This window comes from Prionailurus viverrinus, chromosome C2 (assembly GCF_022837055.1).
Source record: "Prionailurus viverrinus isolate Anna chromosome C2, UM_Priviv_1.0, whole genome shotgun sequence".
NCBI classification, from domain to species: Eukaryota; Metazoa; Chordata; class Mammalia; order Carnivora; family Felidae; genus Prionailurus; species Prionailurus viverrinus.
Genome location: NC_062569.1, coordinates 89,796,675 through 89,814,488, shown reverse-complemented (window position 1 = coordinate 89,814,488; position 17,814 = coordinate 89,796,675). Strand labels below are relative to the sequence as shown.

The following is a 17,814-nucleotide window of genomic DNA, read 5'->3' as shown; positions in this document are numbered from 1 at the left end:
ACCAGCACTTCGCGTGACAGATGAGGCCTGTGACCTTGTGCATGTCACTTGAGAAAGGGTTACCATTTCATTCATTTCTTTATCCTTTCATCAAATATTTATTAAACATTTTCTATGAGTCTGCCCAGACATGTACCTGATAGTGAAAACATGTTTCTATTTCATTGGTCCTGTTTGAGTTAGTTTTCAATAGACTTCCCCTTTATTATAGATGCTGACAGCTGGTTTCACAAGGGCCTGGGAGAATTGATACATAGGACCCTCACTTGGTGCAAATAGGTTTTCTAGTCAAGGTCACCAACTTCTGAGCTGCTGAGCTAATTAGTTTAGCTCTACTTGGCTTTACATAATGCATATATTGTTGAAAAGTTGTTTGTAATTCAATTTTTAGCAAGTGAAAAACTAATTCAGACCATTAAGGCAAGTTTTATTTAAAGAGACCCTGGAGCAAATCCTTTTATAATGTGAAAAATCTTGTTGTTGTTGCAAATGATTATTTCCTACTTAAGGATTTTATAAATCCAGACACTTCAGGTTTTCTTATGGTAGACTCACAACCTGGGAGATAACTCAGCTGTCTCTGAACCAAATCAGGGAAGACTAGCCTGGGAAAAGGAAGCCCTAGGAATCTTAGACCAACCAGCCCAACCCAAGATACAGACATTTACTCTGGCCAGTGGTTGCAAGCTACATGGACAAGCCCCAGCCTTTCTCTTAGGCCCTGGAGTCTGGAGGGGAGAAGGAAGAGATAGGGCATGATGAATGGGGTGTGAGGGATGGAATTCAGAGCTCCCTCTTGCTCTCACTTCATGCATGGGAGCGATGAGAGGTTAGTATAGGGAACCTTTTGCTTCCATTGTAGCAAATTCCATGCTCTTCCTTAATGCCTGAGGACTGCAGGGAATTAGAGCCATCTGTACACTTAAAGGGAATTAAGGGAGAGGAAAAGCAGTGGGAAAAACAAGACAGGAGTTTAGGAGAAAAGAGGGTTATGTGGATTCTCATCATACAGTGAAATCTCATTCGTTTGGGCCTTGCTCGTTTTGAACTTGTAAATAACTTGAAAGACTGAAGTTTAACTTTTCTTATTAAATTTTTTTCCTACAGAAATTAATAGTAAATGTAGTAATATGGGGGAGAATGTTTTAAAATTGATGGATACAAAGGTGTATTTCACATATAAAAATAGGCTATTTTAGGGGCACCTGGGTGGCTCAGTTGGTTGAGTATTCAACTCTTGGCTCCGGCTCAGGTCATGATCTTGTGGTCATGGGATCAAGCCCCACATCAGGCTCCACACTGAGTGTGGAGCCTGCTTGATTCTCTCTCTCTCTCTCTCTCTCTCTCTCTGCCCCCCCCCTTGATTGATCTCTCTCTCTCTCTCAAAATAAATAAACTTAAAGAAATAATAAATTAATTTTAAAAAAGAAAATAGCTATTTTAATGCAAAGGCATCGTTCTACACAAACAATTCATGCATTAGCTCAATATGATCCTTGTCTAGTTGGTTAAGACTGATAGGACTTTTTTCCACCAAGGAAGCCAAAACATCTTATTGTGTGAAGATGAAAAAACCCTATGTATCTATTTGTAAATTTTGTAATCATTTATATTGATCCTAAGCAGTTTCTACTAGTGAGATTTCATAGTTTTTCTGTGTTGGACATAAGGTCAGAGCGTAAATATCTGTACAAACTAAGGATAATAAGTATAAAACAATGCTTATAGTTAGAGCTTTCTTTTTTATGGTGTTTTCTTTCTTCTGTTGCTCACATCCGTCTCAAAGTGAGCCTTGTGGCTGGTTATTCCAGAATCAGGCACTCTGGGCCAGCTTATGAAGACAAGCAAATGATGCATAAAGAGGCTCACTGTCTTCATTTAGTGAAAAATGAAGAAGAAATAGGTGAAATGGTCAAAGACACATTGGAAATTTGTTGGGAGTTAGGATATAACCCCTGACCGTGGAAACTGGCATTCTGAGGACACATCTCTCCTCCTCTCTAGTTGAGTATACAACTGGCTCATTTTCCCTTCCCTAGGCCAGTGATCTTAATCCTGGGCTGTTGCCAGAATTCCCAGGTGCGTCTCTTGAAACAGTCAATGTTTAGAGGTTGAGACAGTCCTGAGTGGACCATCCTCCCCAGTACGTTTCTCTGTGGACTGTCAGATTGGGACCACATGGGAGGAAGCCAAGTGGAGAAGGGCACTGGAGCAGGTGTCCATGGGCTCTGGTTCTGCTTCACTGAGCCGACGCAGAACCTCTTCTGGGGTTCCATGTGTGCAATACACAGCAGAGGCTCCAGTTATAGCTCACAGAGTGTGGGTTGGCTCTCCCTGAGAGTCCTTGTGGGTGGTCGGGTTAAATGTGGGGGCACAGTGGGCTGGCCTGGGGTTTTGTGCCTGTGTGCTGAGGCTTGTCTTCCCACACACCTTGCACTCACACTGGGCTGGGTTGCCTTTGAGGCTGTTTCTCCAGGCACATCATTATATTCCATTCTATGTGAGCCCCAGGCCTCTGCCTCCCACCCCCTAAGAGGAAGTCAGCTGGACCCCAGAAGGGACTTTGCAGCTGAGAAGTGAAATTTAGGCAGAGAATGTGTTTCTGGATAAGGGAATGTGTTTCCTTCCCAGGAGATTGGTGTCTCCCCACCTCCTGTCTGTTGTGGACTGGTGAGGGTGACATTGAGGGGGAGGAGGAAGAAGGCTGTTGCATTCAACTTAGCTTCCCACTTGGGGATATTGTGGTTTACTTTTCCCATTTGTACAATGAAGACTAAAAGTCACTGTGCCAGGTAGAGGAAAAGCAATAAACACTTATTTAGGGCATTGTAGTCCATCTTGATATTAATAAACCTGTTCCATAGATGTTTACTGAGTGCTTACTGTGTACCAGACACCATGCTAGGCAAAGAGGTACAAAAGTGGCTTTTAAAAAGCCCCATCGTCAAGTTGCTCACAGCAGCAGGGCTTGTGGTTGTTGCCTGCCAGGCACGGAGCTTTGTATACGTGGTGGGGGCAACTTGGACCATCCTTTCCCTGGAAGGGACACCTGCGTGGCCTGGCATCATGTGGAAGTGTCCTTCCTGTTGTGGACCCTCTCCTGCTCCATTGGGCTGGGCTGTAGCACCTGAACAAGGCACAACTTTTTGGCGCATGATAGCGTTGGGCCGCAGAGGGGGGCACCCGGGGATTCAGCCAGTTGGCCTCTTTCACCCTGATTCCTCTGTTTTGTCATCCCACAGGATCTTTTCGGAATGATGGTTTGAAAGCTTCTGATGTCCTCCCCATCCTAAAGGAAAAAGTGGCCTTCGTGTCTGGTGAGTGTTTGTGGAACTTTGCTCTATAAGAGACCTGGAGGAGTGTGTGTACGTGTGCATGCTGGCAGTCACTTCTTGGTGTGTGAGAGAGAAGTGGGGGTGGGGTGGCACTCAGGAGCCGCTGGCTGCATCCTTGCTCCAGAGGCAGTCAGAAAGAGGAGGGAGAGCTCTGATCCTAGCTGGGTGCTCTGGACGACATTCAACACGACAGGTGGGTGCCTCTCACCTCACAGCCCCCACACATACACCTTACCTCACCCCACCATCCCAGGCCTGTGAGGTCCCTCATGGGCCACTAAGGTCCTTGTGGGAGATGGTCCAGTTGGAGGACTCTGTTCACCTCACACATTCCCAGAGGTTTCATTTGGGTTCATCTCTGACTGGATCACAGTTAGGACATTAACCTCTTTATCTCTCCTTCCTGGCAAAGGGAACTCAAGTGAATGTTTATATCCGTTCATTTACCTTTCTTAGTAATGACTTCCAAATATTTATTTCCAACTTTTCTCTCCAACCCATCTTGTGCACCTGCATCTTTTACTATCTGATTCAGGGGTCAGCAAACTATAGCTGGTGGGCCAGCCACCTGTTTTTGTAAGTAAAATTTTACTGGAACAGAGCCATGTGCATTTGTTCAGGCAGTATTAGTCTCCTATTGCTGCTGTAAGAAGTTACCGCAAATTTGGTAGCACACGGCAACAGAAATTCATTGTCTCATGGTTCTGAAGGCCATGAAGTCAGTTTACTGAGTCTGAAATCAAGCTGTCAGCAAGGCTGTGCTACTTCCAGAAGCTCTTATGGGAGAACTCACTTCTTGCCTCTTCCGGCTTCTGGTGACTGCCAGCATTCACTCCCATCTCTGTCTCTCTGGTCACACTTATTCTCCTCTTCTGTCTGTGGCACATCTTCCTCTGCCTCCCTCTTACAGGATACCTGTAACTGCATTTAGGGCCCAGTCATTTAAGCCGGGCTCATCTTCCCATATTAAGATCCTTGACTCGGTCACATCTGTAGGTGCTTTTTCCAAATAAGGTGACATTTACAGGTTCCAGGGATTAAGACCTGATTTTTTTTTGGGGGGGGGGCTACTATTCAGCCTGCTATAGGTAGTGTGAATGGATGCTTTCTTCCTTTAGTTTTTTTGTTTATTTGAGAGAGAGAGAGAGAGAGAGAGAGAGAGAGAGAGAGAGAGAGAACATGAGTGGGGGGAAGAGCAGAGAGAGAGGGAGAGAGAGAATCCTAAGCAGGGTCTGAACTGTCAGCACAGAGTGCTGCACAGGGCTCCAACTCATGGACTGTAAGATCATGACCGGAGATGAAATCAAGAGTCAGAAGTTTAACCAACTGAGCCACCCAGATGCCCCAATGGCTGCTTTCTAACTACAATCGCAGAGTTGAGTAATTTTATCAGAGTCCAGATAGTCATAAGCTTAAAACATTTACTATCTGGACCTTTAAGAAAAGTTTGGTGGCCTGTGATGTAATTGAAGGCAAGCTACAGGTGCACCAGCATCACTCTGGGTGCCAGTTCTTGAGTTCTACTGTAGACTTCCCTTGTAGAACCTCCAGCAGGGGCTGGGATGATGGCAGTGCCCCACCGAGGATCACAAGCATTCATGCCTTATGGACTGAGCATTTGTTTATGGATGATCCTGATTGTCCACAAGGTGTGGTGGTAGAATCACAGGGAAGAAGTGAGTACAGTCCCACAGGGCATGGCTGCACATCATAGGTGCTACTGGCCTGGATGATGGGCAACAGACACAATGAAGAGAAGGGAGAGTGAGGAGGGGTTTAGAGGGAGGTGAAACCAAGTGGCAGGTTTCTCCCACCTGCTGAGAGGGAAGGTGAGAGACTGATGATTCAGAATGTGGAGATGGGATGTGAGAGCAAAGTATGAGATGGGAGTATGTAAGGTACTAGATGTACTCTGTAGTAATAGTGATACCAGTGTTTTATTGTTGCTGCTAGGTGAGATTGACCAAGAAGCTGCCTTTCTCCATTAGCGTTAGGGGCTTGTCTATCTTGTCAGGTAGTGAACCCCTGTCACTGCAGATGTTGAAGCACAGGCTGAACAGCCCTTGGCAGGATCATGTGGCGGCGATTATGGGTAGAGGGGTTGGTAAGGCAACCTCCAAAGTCTTTGTAAGCTTGGATCTGAGTGTTTGCTGAACATGTGGGAGGACCTTGTGTGGAGGTCCTGAGGGCCGCTGGGCAGTGCTAGGCCCCTGTCTTCTGCTGCTGCCCAGAGCCTGGCTGTAGGACATGGCCCACAGCCTCTATTGTTTACTTTCTACTCCCAAGTAGAGCTCAGTCAGATCTTTTCTTTAGGGCCCAGAGCTTCATCTAACCTGATGTCCCTCCTGTCCCCTGGGTCTCCTGATAATCCTCCCATATCTCTTGTTCCCAAACTTCCTCTACCTGCAATGTTTTACCCACACTTTCTGCCATTTTGAGCCTCTGTTTTTCCCAAGTAAGTGCCCACTTTGCCTCCTCCAGGAGGCCTGCCTTGCTTTAGTGTAGAGCCTCTGAACACCATCCTGTTCTGCATCAGTTCAGGGCATATGAGTGCAGATACAGTAAACTCTGACATGGGGACCCTTGTTTGATTGTTCATGGCTTATTTTTTCCCATGTGAATTCAGTTGGAGCCCTGAGGCAGAGCTCAGCCAGCCCTAGAAAAAAACCTTCCCAACTAGACAGAGTTGTCCTAAGGGAGAACATAGAAGCAATGTGCCAGGAAGACAGTCCAGCATGAGGCAGGTAGATGCTTCCCGGAGCAGGAGCGAGGTGGCTGGGGCTGTGCAGCTCGCTCCCTTGAACTAATGTGGGCTGACCAGCCTGGGGTGCATCTTACTCATCTGCACGTGGTGCCAGGAGCTTTTGGGCTTAGGGGACATTGTCTTCCCGTGTCTGAGAAGGATGCTGAGGATGCTAGGGAGACAGCTGGCTGCATTAAAAACAAAAACAAAAACAAAAACAAAACAAAAAAACCCAGAAACCAGAAACAAACCAATAAAGCCTCTTATATACTGAGCTTTTAAAAGACAAAACACAAGAATAAAACAAAACAAAGAAACCAGAATTAAATAATACAGTGTAGCAGCTGTATTTCTTTCTGAGAAGGAAGGTGGTGACCAGAGAAACGAACTGTCTCTTGTTCCTGCCCTCCTCTGCTCCTGCCCCTAGCATGGCCAGGGCAAAGGAAAGCGTGCTGCCATGGGAACGCACATTTGGAATAATCCAGTGCAGCCCAACAGCTTCTGTGTGTGGGCGTGTGCACGTGTGTGTGAGACAGGTTCTGTGGCTGTACCTTAGGGAGCCTCTGTCATTCCAGCCTGGTGGTCCTGCTCTATACTCACAACCTGTGGGCTCCCCCTTTGCCCTCTCTGGCTTCCTCTGAATGCATATGCCTCCCACTCACAAGCACCCATTTGCGCCTTTTATCCAACTGCTTGTACAGGGCTTATTTCACCCCTATTATCATTTTGTGCACTCACACACTCCTTTTGGCCACCCCCTGATGTCTCTCTGCCTCCTGATCTCCCACCAGCAATGTTCTCTATGTTCTCAGGGAAATTTCATGCTGCCGTGGTACAGTCTTGTATCCTGGACCTGTGTCTCTCAAAGTATGTTCCATAAAACAGCAGTCCCACAAGATGGTCCTCAAAAAAATGAAAAGGGGTCCTATGCTTAAATAAGTTTGGGAAATGCATATTATAGCCACCTCATGGAGATTTGCTGTGTCCATTAAAGCACATGCCCATTAAACACATGAAAGCATCTCCCAAACTACAGAATAACTTCATTCCTTTAAGGAAATCATGTGTATCCATTAACATCTTGCTAAATATTGTTACATGGACCAGAATTTTGGTACGATGCCCTCAATGTATTTTTCTTCTCCCACCACCCCCCACCTTCCCCACTTGCCCTAACTGGAGGCTGATACCCCCTGAAAATTTTTGAGCACATTGTTCCTCTGGCTCAGTCAGGGAAGCCCTAATGGTCCCTGCTTTTGGTCTTGCCTCTTCCCCAACCCTACCCTGCCCTGCCTCTCTGGAAGGGGATCAGTGCTACTTCTAGAACATCAGACTGTCCCCTCCCTCTTTATCCTCTTTATACCTGTCCTGTAGCTCTTGGCAACAAAGCCTCACATGCACAGGCCCACGGAAGGAATGTGATGAGTAAAGGAATACCAGCACCTTTTCAAAACTTGGCTACTTGTGTCTCATACCCTCTGGGATCCACCTCCATAATGCACACTGACTTCAGCAGGGAGGATTCTCATTCTTCATCCTTGTGTATCATGCTCTGTAGTTTCAGCACCATATCAACTATCCACCCAATCCTACACCTTCATGGCTTCTCAGCCTCCTTGGCACCAAAGTTTTCCACCTCCTTATTTAGGCCATGAATATCTACGACCTTAACCCTTGATATGTGCATCCATGGACTTAGCCTCTTACCTTTGACCCTTTCTGGTGTTCTCCTATAAGTTGGGGAAGGATGGATTTCAGATGAGCAAAACATCTGTCCCCTCTTCTCTGGGAACTCATGATCCAGTAGGACATTTCCTACCTGCACTGGGCCCTCTCCACTAATGCATGCATTAGTTTTATTCTGCTCTCAGGTTAGAACCTAACATAGATACGATGGCTAGACCTCCCAAAAGAGGTCTCACTGTGCCCCAGTTCCCTGCCTCATTCCTTTTAGCCTACCTCATACACAGTCCTGCTGTTCATTCTCTTGGGATGCTGATCAGTGATGGTCTTCTCCCCTTTCTCCCAGCACCTCGAACCTATCCTGATCCTTGACAGGTGACCTCATTTGCTATTTCACCTAAAGAGCAGTGTCCCCCAGGCAGGCTGAATTTCTCCCACTCTTTCATTTATTTGTTTCCTCCTCCCTCTCTGAGTTGTATCAGCCTGCTTCAGAGAAGGGGACAGGACCCCTCTTCTTGCACCAGCTCTGAGGCCTTGTTCTACCCATTGTCCCACTCTTTCCAGCACAGTGATTCTCTTTTACTATGCCCCTTCCTCCTCTGCTTCCTACACACTTGCAAGGTCATCTCCTTTCTGAGAAACACCTGGCTGATCCTGCTGCCCCCTCTTGAATCCTTCTCCATGCTTACTGAAGGGACCGGGCTGCCCTGACCCAGGCTTTCTCCTTTCCCTCCCTTTCCTCTGCCATCTGGAACCTTCCCCAGCCATATTTATGAAACTCTTATTTCCAAGGGCAGAACTAGCTCTAGCTCAGGAAGGACAGTTCCAACAGTCCTACAAAGTCCATAGTGAGTCTTTGCCAAACAAGCCAGTCTTGGTACTCCATGTTCTCATGGCTCTACTGTGTCTACGGAAAGTCAGGAAGAAAGGTAACAACTGCAGTTAAAACCACCCAAGAGTGAAAATCCTTAGGATGGTTCATGGCTAGAGAGGAAGGTTGTGGGTACAAGGGCTGCTCCCAGCTTTTGGGATGTAATGCCCCCGATTTCGAATCCAAGAGACCACCAAGGAGCCAATACCGATGCAAACGCATGAGGGTTTATTTGCAAGCTCGAGCTTGGGCCCGAGTATACCCGACACAGCGGAGCAGGGACTTGGACCCCTAGGTTAAGAGGCGTAGCAGTTTTATAGGGGCCAGTGGTCAATGAGATTGTAACACACACAGAAAGTTGCACATTCATGTCAGTCCACACACAGGTGGCCAATTGAGTTACAATTTACCCTATAGTAACTGTTTTAACTAGCCTATCACTCTGGTCTGATTTGACGCGCAAGTTTGGTGAGCAAAAGGCAGGGTTTACATTCTTTGGCGGTTAGGGGTTCCACATTCCTAAATGAACCGGTTTCCAGTAAGGGTGTCCTCAGCGGCTTGACTAGGGTGGGGGAATGTCTTACGCAATAAGTAGGTCATGTGGGGGTTATACATGAGATGGTGGGTGTAGCACAAAATGGAGTTAGTCTTGCTCTGCTTGTCCAGGGGTAGGGGATTTTTGTTAAATTCCTTGGGTCCCACAGGGAAACCTTCCATTTAATCCTTCTGCTTCCTTTTCCTCATGTGGAAGGCAGTTGGGAAATGGGGATCATTTCCAAGGTAGATGAGTTGGGGTGGTTTTTCATACAAAGAACCATGGAATGGAATGTCTGGTATGGAAGGTCTGGAACTAGGGTCCCAGGTCCCACTCTGTGGTGTGTCTACACAAATCGCCCTGCTGTGGGGCTGGAAGTGGGGGTGGTACTGCTGAAATGTTTTCTCATCAGGGCACGTCCCTCACTGGCCTGATCTTGTTTGATCCTTTTCTCTTTGCAGTCTTCCTATTTCCTCCTCAGGAGTATCCTGGAGTGGTTTAGGTTTTGTTTGTCGAGCTTCCCTTCTGTCTGTATGGCTTCTGGACCCCACAATCAGAGGGAAATATTATTCATGAACTCACACTTGGGTGGGGACCCTGGGAGGCTCTGCCTTTCCTTGAAGAGCTCCTTATTCAGAGGGCTGAGCTTTAAGCTTCTTTTCTAGTATTGGTGATGGCCATGCCACTTCCTCCCCCTTCTTGAATTGTATCCCCTTGTGGTCCCCACTCTGGAGGATGTCAGGCAGCTGCCTGGGATGTGTGCAAGAGTCTGTGATCATGACAGGGGTTTTCTGTGCATAATAACCAGTGCCTGTAAGGATGTACCTTAGCTTTGTCCTCTGTGGCCCTCCTGAGAAACTTGGCCCTGCTTCCTAATCATAGCACCCATTAAAGAATAAATCTTTAAATCCTATAATAAATAGTGAAAAGAAAGTTTAGAAAAAAGAAGAAAAAGCAACCATGTAAAATCCCAGCCGTCTAATAGCAACAATGATTATCATTTCACTATACTCCTTCCTGCTTGTTTTAATGTGATATTGAGAAAATATTTTATAATCATAGTGTGTACATATGCATTTGCCATGATTAAGACCTTGAGCATCCTTGTTTCTGATCAAGATTCCTGTACTCCTCTAGCAGGAGTGACAGGTGGTACCTCAGGCAGGCAGACAGGCAGGGATGGAATCTTGACTGTGTAGAAAGCACTTAACATCTTTTCTATGAATCTGAAAATCTCCCAGCAGTGATGTCCTGGATGGATGCTTTAAGGGTTTCTCACTACAGTAGTCAGTTCATCTTGAGCACTTCTACCTCACAGAGGTTTGCAAAGAGAAGTGAATTGAAGGTTAAATTTTCAAAGACCATAACACATTCGATAGCTTGTTTTCTCAATGAGAGCAGTCACCACCACCTTCATTATCATCTCACAGTTGTGGAGAGCTTTATGTTTTAAAGTGCTTCCCCATCAGTCCTTGTGGCAACCCTGTAAGATGCTCATCATTATTTTCAGGTGCACTTTGCAAATGAGGTGTCAGAGAAGTCAAAAAGTCTTGCCCAAGGTTACACATGTTAGCTACATCCAAACTCCATACCCTTCACCTAACCAGTGACTGCATTTCTCCGGGCACCATATTTCTGCCTGTTTCATCCAGCACTCAGATGGAATTCTTTTTTCTGTGCAGCATGCTTTCCAGCTGGTTTTCTTAACCGCCCTCCTCTTCCTCCCTACAGGGGGCCGTGATAAGCGAGGTGGACCCATTCTGACCTTCCCTGCTCGCAGCAATCATGACAGAATAAGACAGGAAGACCTGCGGAAACTCGTGACCTATTTGGCCAGTGTGCCAAGGTAAGGTGAAAGGGAAATATCCTGCCGGGGAGTGGGGAGCTGGGCTCGTGTGAGTGAGTTGGAATGAGCCTCCATCCCAGCCCGGGCAGTTGTTTCTGCCCTTGGAGTGGATTCTAATTATTCCTGGAACAATGTCACCCATTGTTCACCTTGTTCTCATCATTCCCATTGTTACTGCTGGGATCCATATGAATGGAGTAGGAGCCCTGGGCAGAGGTGAGGACCAGGACAGGCCCTGGAGTGGAGACTCTGTGGCCTGGGGAAGAGGGTGGGAAGCTGCTGTTTTCCTTAGGGAAGTAGGAAGTTAGCTGAGTCCACCTTGGCTTGTGCAATGGATTGTTTTTCAAAACTTACGGCTTGTGAATATGGTTTATGGCTTTTGGAGTTTGGGACAAATAACCCCACTTGAATCATACAGTTAGACTCAGCCCTCAGTCCAATCTAGATCACACATTTTCAGCAGGGTTAATATTGTCTCTAAGGAGGATGAAAATTGGTTCTTGGTGTGGGGGGTAGCAAAAACCTGTCCTTTTATGTATTAAGCACAGGTATATATACGGTACCTAAAAAGGTATACAATATATTCACGGCATTAAATGTTCATTGACTGTGACAATTGAGGAAGGAAGCATAGAAAAGTTCTTTTGGGGGCAGGGAACGATGATCATTTTAACAGGTTGAGAAACATTGGTTTCCAAGTGTTTCCTGGTGGTGCTGGCCATGGAGGTGGTGGAGAGAGACGTGTTGAGGCCATGGTCTGTATCTTTTAAGAAGGGAGAATAAAGGCCTTTGTAGACTCAGAGAATCACGGAATGTGAATGCTGGAAGAGCCCTGAGAAGCTGTCTAGGCAACTACATGTTGTGCTCTGCTTAGGAATTAGGGTCAGTAGGGATGAGAGCTGCTCACCGGGCATCAGTATCAGTGGCTGGCCTAGAACTCTGCCTTCCTGACTCCTGATCCAGGGCTCTCCTGTCCTTGCACTTGGCCAGAGAGATTTCTGTTCTCTGCCACTTAATGGAGCTGGAGCCTGTCAAGTGTTTCTTGTGGCAAATGAGAAGTGGTACTTTGGGCCTTCAAAATCTTCTTGTCTCTGTGCATTTTATAGGAGAATTAGTAAATTATAGACAGGAGCTCCATATTCAGCTCTGCCTCTGCTAGGAGACCTTGGATAATTGTTGTAAGCGCTGATTAGTTCTTGAAGCAGGTGTCAAATGAGGCAACAGCTAGATCTCAAAGTGCTATGAGGGAGACAAATGTAAAGGGATTGGTGGATGGTGATGGGCAGGTGGTAAAGGAGTTTTAAGAGCAGCCATCAAGTGCTTGGGAGGATATTGAATAGAATGGGGAGCCCTGAAGAGCCCCAGGCAGAAGGCTGTGAACAAATAGATGTTGAATAGTGTCTATTTTTTTTCTTTATGATATCTGCTGGAGACCAGAAAAAAAGATAAAAGGTCTTAAGTTCCAACAAAAGGGACTTGGGTTCTATGCAAAGAAGAACTTCTAAACTTGGAGTGCAAGAGTCTTTGGATGAGGAATAGAATAGAATACTTTTTTTTTTTCTTGGAGGTCTTTGGAGAGAAGAAATATTCCCATCTGTCTCAGAGGCAAGGAGATGGACTAAATAACCCATGATTGATGTAGGTAATTTAGCAATTTAGTCATCCAGGGGCTAAGCAGTTTTAAAAGCACCTTTCCCAAGTACACTACTATCAGGCATAAAACCAGACATTTTCTAAAGCAATTTACAAGAAAAGTTTTCATGGAGACCCATGATGAACTCTTAGTTCTTTCAGAGCCAGAAGAAATTGGGGTCCCAGGAGATACGAAAGGTATATTTTTTTCCTTTCTGGTATGTTTATCACATCCCTGCAGCTAATGTACACTTACCTTCTACAGAATAGAAGGTAAAAGAGTTTGAAGAACACTTTTCTTCATTCTGATTTGTTAAGCAAAGATAGGACAGAATAGATTGGAAGCAGTTAAAAGGAAAGATTTCTGCTGGGTGAAGGGGAATGAAACCCAAGAGGGGCGAAAGGAAGGTCACAGATAAGGAGAAACAATACATTATCATTGAAGGAGTATACTAGATGGTAGCTCTTTGCCTCTCAGAGGGTGGTCTCAGGCATTGCCCCTGAGAACAGAAGAGGTTCTTGACAGGTTCTAGCAGGTGGGGGGCAGGACTCCTGTTGCTACCTTCAGTGGGAAGGATTTTCCTTGGAGTTCTGCCACCTCTGTCCCAAGGGCTCTTGTTAAGGAGGATTGTGAGTACCTGGCAGGCTGCAGAGTTTACCAACTAGTCATGCCACTCATGTCCCCAAGTTCACATATGACTACTGTTGGAAGCAAAACCTGGAACAGAATTGTTCTAAAGACACTGAAGTCTAGGGAGGGAAACTGAAGAACTTAGTGGGTCAGATAATATTTGCCACTCTTCTGCTAACCACAGGTTTGGGAAAGAAGGGAAACTGTGAAAATGAATAGTTAGACGAGGTCAATGATACTGATGAGAAGAAATGATCTATTCTGGGTCATGGCCCAGGAAGCTAAAAGACAGGCTCCTTTTGGGGTGGAGTGTGCTCTACAGACTGGTGTAATCATCTGTAGGTGACATTTGACATTTATTTATTCATGCATTCATTCATTCTTTCTTTATTTAACAAATATTTAGAGGCTCTGTATGCCAGGCTGACTGAGTGTTCATGGTGAGCAGGAAAAGATATTTTGATAAAGTTAGGTAAAACCTGGATATTTCCCTACCTTGTACAAACCAGTAAGAATAAAGGGCAGTGCAATATATGACTGTGCTGGTAGCATAAGAGATGAGCTGGCTAAAAGAAGGCAGGCAAATAAGGACCAGTAAGTGATGAAAGAAGATCCTGAAATCTAAGGAATGAGTCATCTTGACGGCCATTTCTGGCACTATTCTAGAAAAGATGATTAAACAGATGGTTGTGGTAATTTATAAATGAATGGGAAGAAATAGTCCCACCATCCTCTGTGAAGGCCAGGCCACATCTGGACCACTGCATTCAACTCTGCAACACTGAACTCTGCCAGTCCATTTTTAAATTTTTTAAAAAATTTTTTAAATGTTTATTTTATTTTTGAGACAGAGAGAGACAGAGCATGAACGGGGGAGGGTCAGAGATAGAGGGAGACACAGAATCCGAAGCAGGCTCCAGGCTCCAGGCTCCCAGCTGTCAGCACAGAGCCCGACGCGGGGCTTGAACTCACAGACCGCGAGATCATGACCTGAGCTGAAGTCGGATGCTTAACCGACTGAGCCACCCAGGCGCCCCTTTTAAATTTTTTTTAAATGTTTATTTATTTTTGAGAGAGAGAGGGAGGGAGGGAGAGAGGGAGGGAGGGAGAGAGAGAGAGAGAGAAAGAGAGAGAGAGAATGAGTGGGGGAGAGGCAGAGAAACAGGGAGACACAGAATCTAAAGCAGGTTCCAGGCTCTGACCTGTCAGCACAGAGCCAGCACGGGGCTCGAACTCATGAGTTGTAAGGTCATGACCTAAGCTGAAGTGGGACGCTTAACTGGTTGAGCCACCCAGGTGTACCTCTGCCAGTTGGTTTTAAGAATGCTGTTGACCACTTAGAGTATTGTCAGGAGAGCAGCGTATGAAAGAATCCACAAACTGGGTGTCTTTGTAGTTGAAGGATTGAAGGATGTTTTCTGGCAGGAATGAAAATGGAAGAACAGTGATTCCTGACTTCAGGTGTCAGGAGAGCTGTCGCAAAGAGGAGGGAGCAGGCATGGTCCCTGCTGCATCAATGGGTAGAAGTGAAGAAAGAACCTGCCCACCTGGGAGCTGTCCAGCAGTAATGCTGCTGCCCCTGGAGAAACTGGGTGGGCTTTCTGTCAGCTGGAGACTGGGTGACCTTCTGTTAGGGATACTGTAGGAAGAATTCCTCCATTGGGCTGGAGGCTGGATTAGATCATTTCTAAGATTTCTTGCCCCGAATTTTGTGTTTCTATGATATTGGGGGAAAAATGCATCATAAAATCTAGGACCTCAAAACAGAGTACTATTACCCCCACTAACATACACGTCATTTCTCAGGCTCACTAAATAAGTTAGGGCCTGGAATTTCACTTCAGATGATGTCTACATCTGAAATCCTGAGAGAACTGCTTTCTAGTTCCTTTGGACTCTGTGGGAATTTGGGGGCATCACATGGGACCAAGGATCATCCTGGAGTGTGACAGTTTGGAACAGTCCTGCTTACTCTTTTGGGATCCATCTTGGCAGGAATTAAGTTTTTTCCAACTTCCCTTTTGTGCCTCTGATGGCTTTGAGCACCCATCTCCAGGATCTTCTCCATGCTTTCTGTCATCTTGTTTTGAGGAATCACAGACTAGCAGTGTGGGAAGGGGCCTGAAAGGTCTTCCGGTTCAACTTGCTAATAAGTCCACTTACTGAATTCAACAATGTTTACTGAGTGCCTACTATGAGCCAGGGCCTGGATAGGCATCTTGGTGGGCTCTTGTGTTATCTTTTCTGACTGTCATCCATGCTATACTTAGCTAGCTTTTTTATCCTGCTCTGCTATCTGTTTGAAGCTACTTGTACATGAAAGGAACAGAAGGCAAATACTCAGATACAATCAACTGATGAATTTTCCTAGAAATTGAGGGACAGGATAGAAAATGTAGCCTGAGAGTAAATAATTGCCCAGGCAGAGCTCACAGTGTGGATAATCTACTCACCGTGATTATTGAGAGTTGAACAAATGCTTGAAATAGGAAATTCTAAGTATCTAGTAAAAAAAAAAAAAACCTGGATTATTTTATTGCATTGAATTTCTCCTCTTCATCGTCCTTGTTATCCTGCTTTGTCATGACCATCTTTCTGCTACTTCTAAGGGCACTGATTGTTAGCCCCTTGATGTGTCTGCCACTTAATTCTGCTCTTAGCAGGGCAGCTGAGATGTTAAGTGTTCTGGCAAGAATTGCAGATATCATACTGGTGAGGAGAAATGACAAGAAATTAAGATGGGATATTCTGTAATGCCAATCAAACCAAAGTGCCAATATTCACAGCTTATTATTTGATAACACTTGCTCTTGTTCTACTGACTTCAGCAAGAGATAAATTGGGCTTATAGCCAGCACTGTCTTTGTACAGCATCACCAGAAAATAGAAATATGCAGAATGAGCCAGAAAGACAGTTAAAAGATGAGGAGGTAAAAACTGCAAGGGTTTCCTCCCACTATATTCAGCCTGAGAGAGCCCAAGCTATCCAAACTATAATCACTGAGTGCGTCTTATTGCAAGGGCCTGTTGAGATGTGTTGTTGGCATTCTGTCCTTTGTTCTGAGATTATCAATTAAAGGAGGAGGTAGGGAGTAGTGACAGGAGGTCCAGAAAATAGGACCAATGAGAACATTGTCCAAAACTTATGCCTTTTCACATTCATTTTAAATTTATTTTGTTGCTTATGTATAGAGGGCTTATAATTTTTATTACAGTTCCCAGATTCTACACAAATTGAGCAATAACAGTTAAGTGTCCCTATTGTTAAGCTGTGTGTAACACAAGTCCTGAAGAGCAAATAGTGTTCTACTCTGCTGCTAAGGAGTGTAAAATCACAACAGTAACTACCCTCATTAGTGATCACTCTCCTTGGAGCTGTGCAGACCTTCCAACAAAGGGAAGAGAAGCGTCCTAGGATGGCAGAAGATACTGAGGTTCAGATCCCAGCTCTATCACTACTCAGTAAGGAAGCTAAGGGCCACTCAACCTGGGTAATCTGAGAAGAGATTAAGGAAGGTACAATTTATAGTCATGCAGGCAGGGCACAGGGAAACCAGCAAGGTTTGGATTCCCAAGTTATACCAGGGCTAGAAACAATAGGGAGGGGAGATGTTACTGCTTCTAGCCCTGGGCAAGATGATCAACAGTTCTTAGAATCTGGAGAGAGACGGCTGTGTGAGAGGGCCACCTGACAGGAGCTGTGGCTATGGGTGATTCCATGATGGGGAGCAAGGGGAATCCAGACTCTTAACTTCACTGTCCTTTCATTCTCTGACCTCCTGTCATCGTTTGTCATTGACTGAATGCAACCAAAGCCAGGTAAGCCCATTGATGCAGTCCATGTGGGTCAGCCTCCTAGGGTGTCGGCTTGAGGGGAGAGGATGCAGAATGGATTTGGAGGGGCAAATGGAAGGTATTTGGCATGGGGTGAGACCTGGGACATATTATTCAGTATTTCTGAGTCTAATGTTCTGATTTTTAATTTAGGAAAAGAATGCCCATCTCACAAGTGTGTGGTGAAGAATTATCTAGCAATCTCTCTGTAGCACCCAGGCACTCAGTACTTCTTAGTCTGTCTCCTAAAGTATAATAATAATAATTATTATACTTTATATATATAATTATATATATAATAATAATTATTATTATTATTATTATTATCCTGTATATACACATGCACATATAGTAATATTTGTTACCTATTAAGAAATAGATGTAATGTATATGTAAGTTATGAAGCATAATAATAAAATGAACACCTGAGAGCCCACTCAAAAGTAGAATGTCACCTGTAGTGACATTTGAGGCTACCTGTGGCTACCTGAAGCTACCTGTGGCTCCTCCCCACCATGAACCCCCCTTCCCCACCCCCCACCCCCCAGAAACAACCATTACTCTGAGTTTTGTGTTTATCCTCTTGCTTTTTTGGTATAGTTTACCACATGTTTTCATAAACAATATGTTGTTTAGTTTTGCTTGTTTTTTTTTTAATTTATTTTTACATTTATTCATTTTGAGAGAGAGAGAGAGTGTGTGAG

At 45.2% G+C, this 17,814-nt stretch overlaps 1 protein-coding gene across 6 annotated transcripts in view; it reads left to right on the top strand.

Moving 5' to 3' along the window:
- The window catches only part of LOC125174690 (kalirin-like), a 577,730-nt gene that overhangs the window by 231,024 nt on the left and 328,892 nt on the right, over window positions 1-17,814 (top strand). For all 6 annotated transcript variants that reach the window (XR_007155513.1, XM_047874328.1, XM_047874329.1 and 3 more), the window contains exons 2-3: window positions 3,243-3,317; window positions 10,899-11,013. Coding sequence is in view for 5 of the 6 variants with exons in the window: in XM_047874328.1 (XP_047730284.1) it covers window positions 3,243-3,317; window positions 10,899-11,013 (190 nt within the window). In the remaining variant the exon portion in view is untranslated. The remainder of the gene's footprint in view (window positions 1-3,242; window positions 3,318-10,898; window positions 11,014-17,814) is intronic.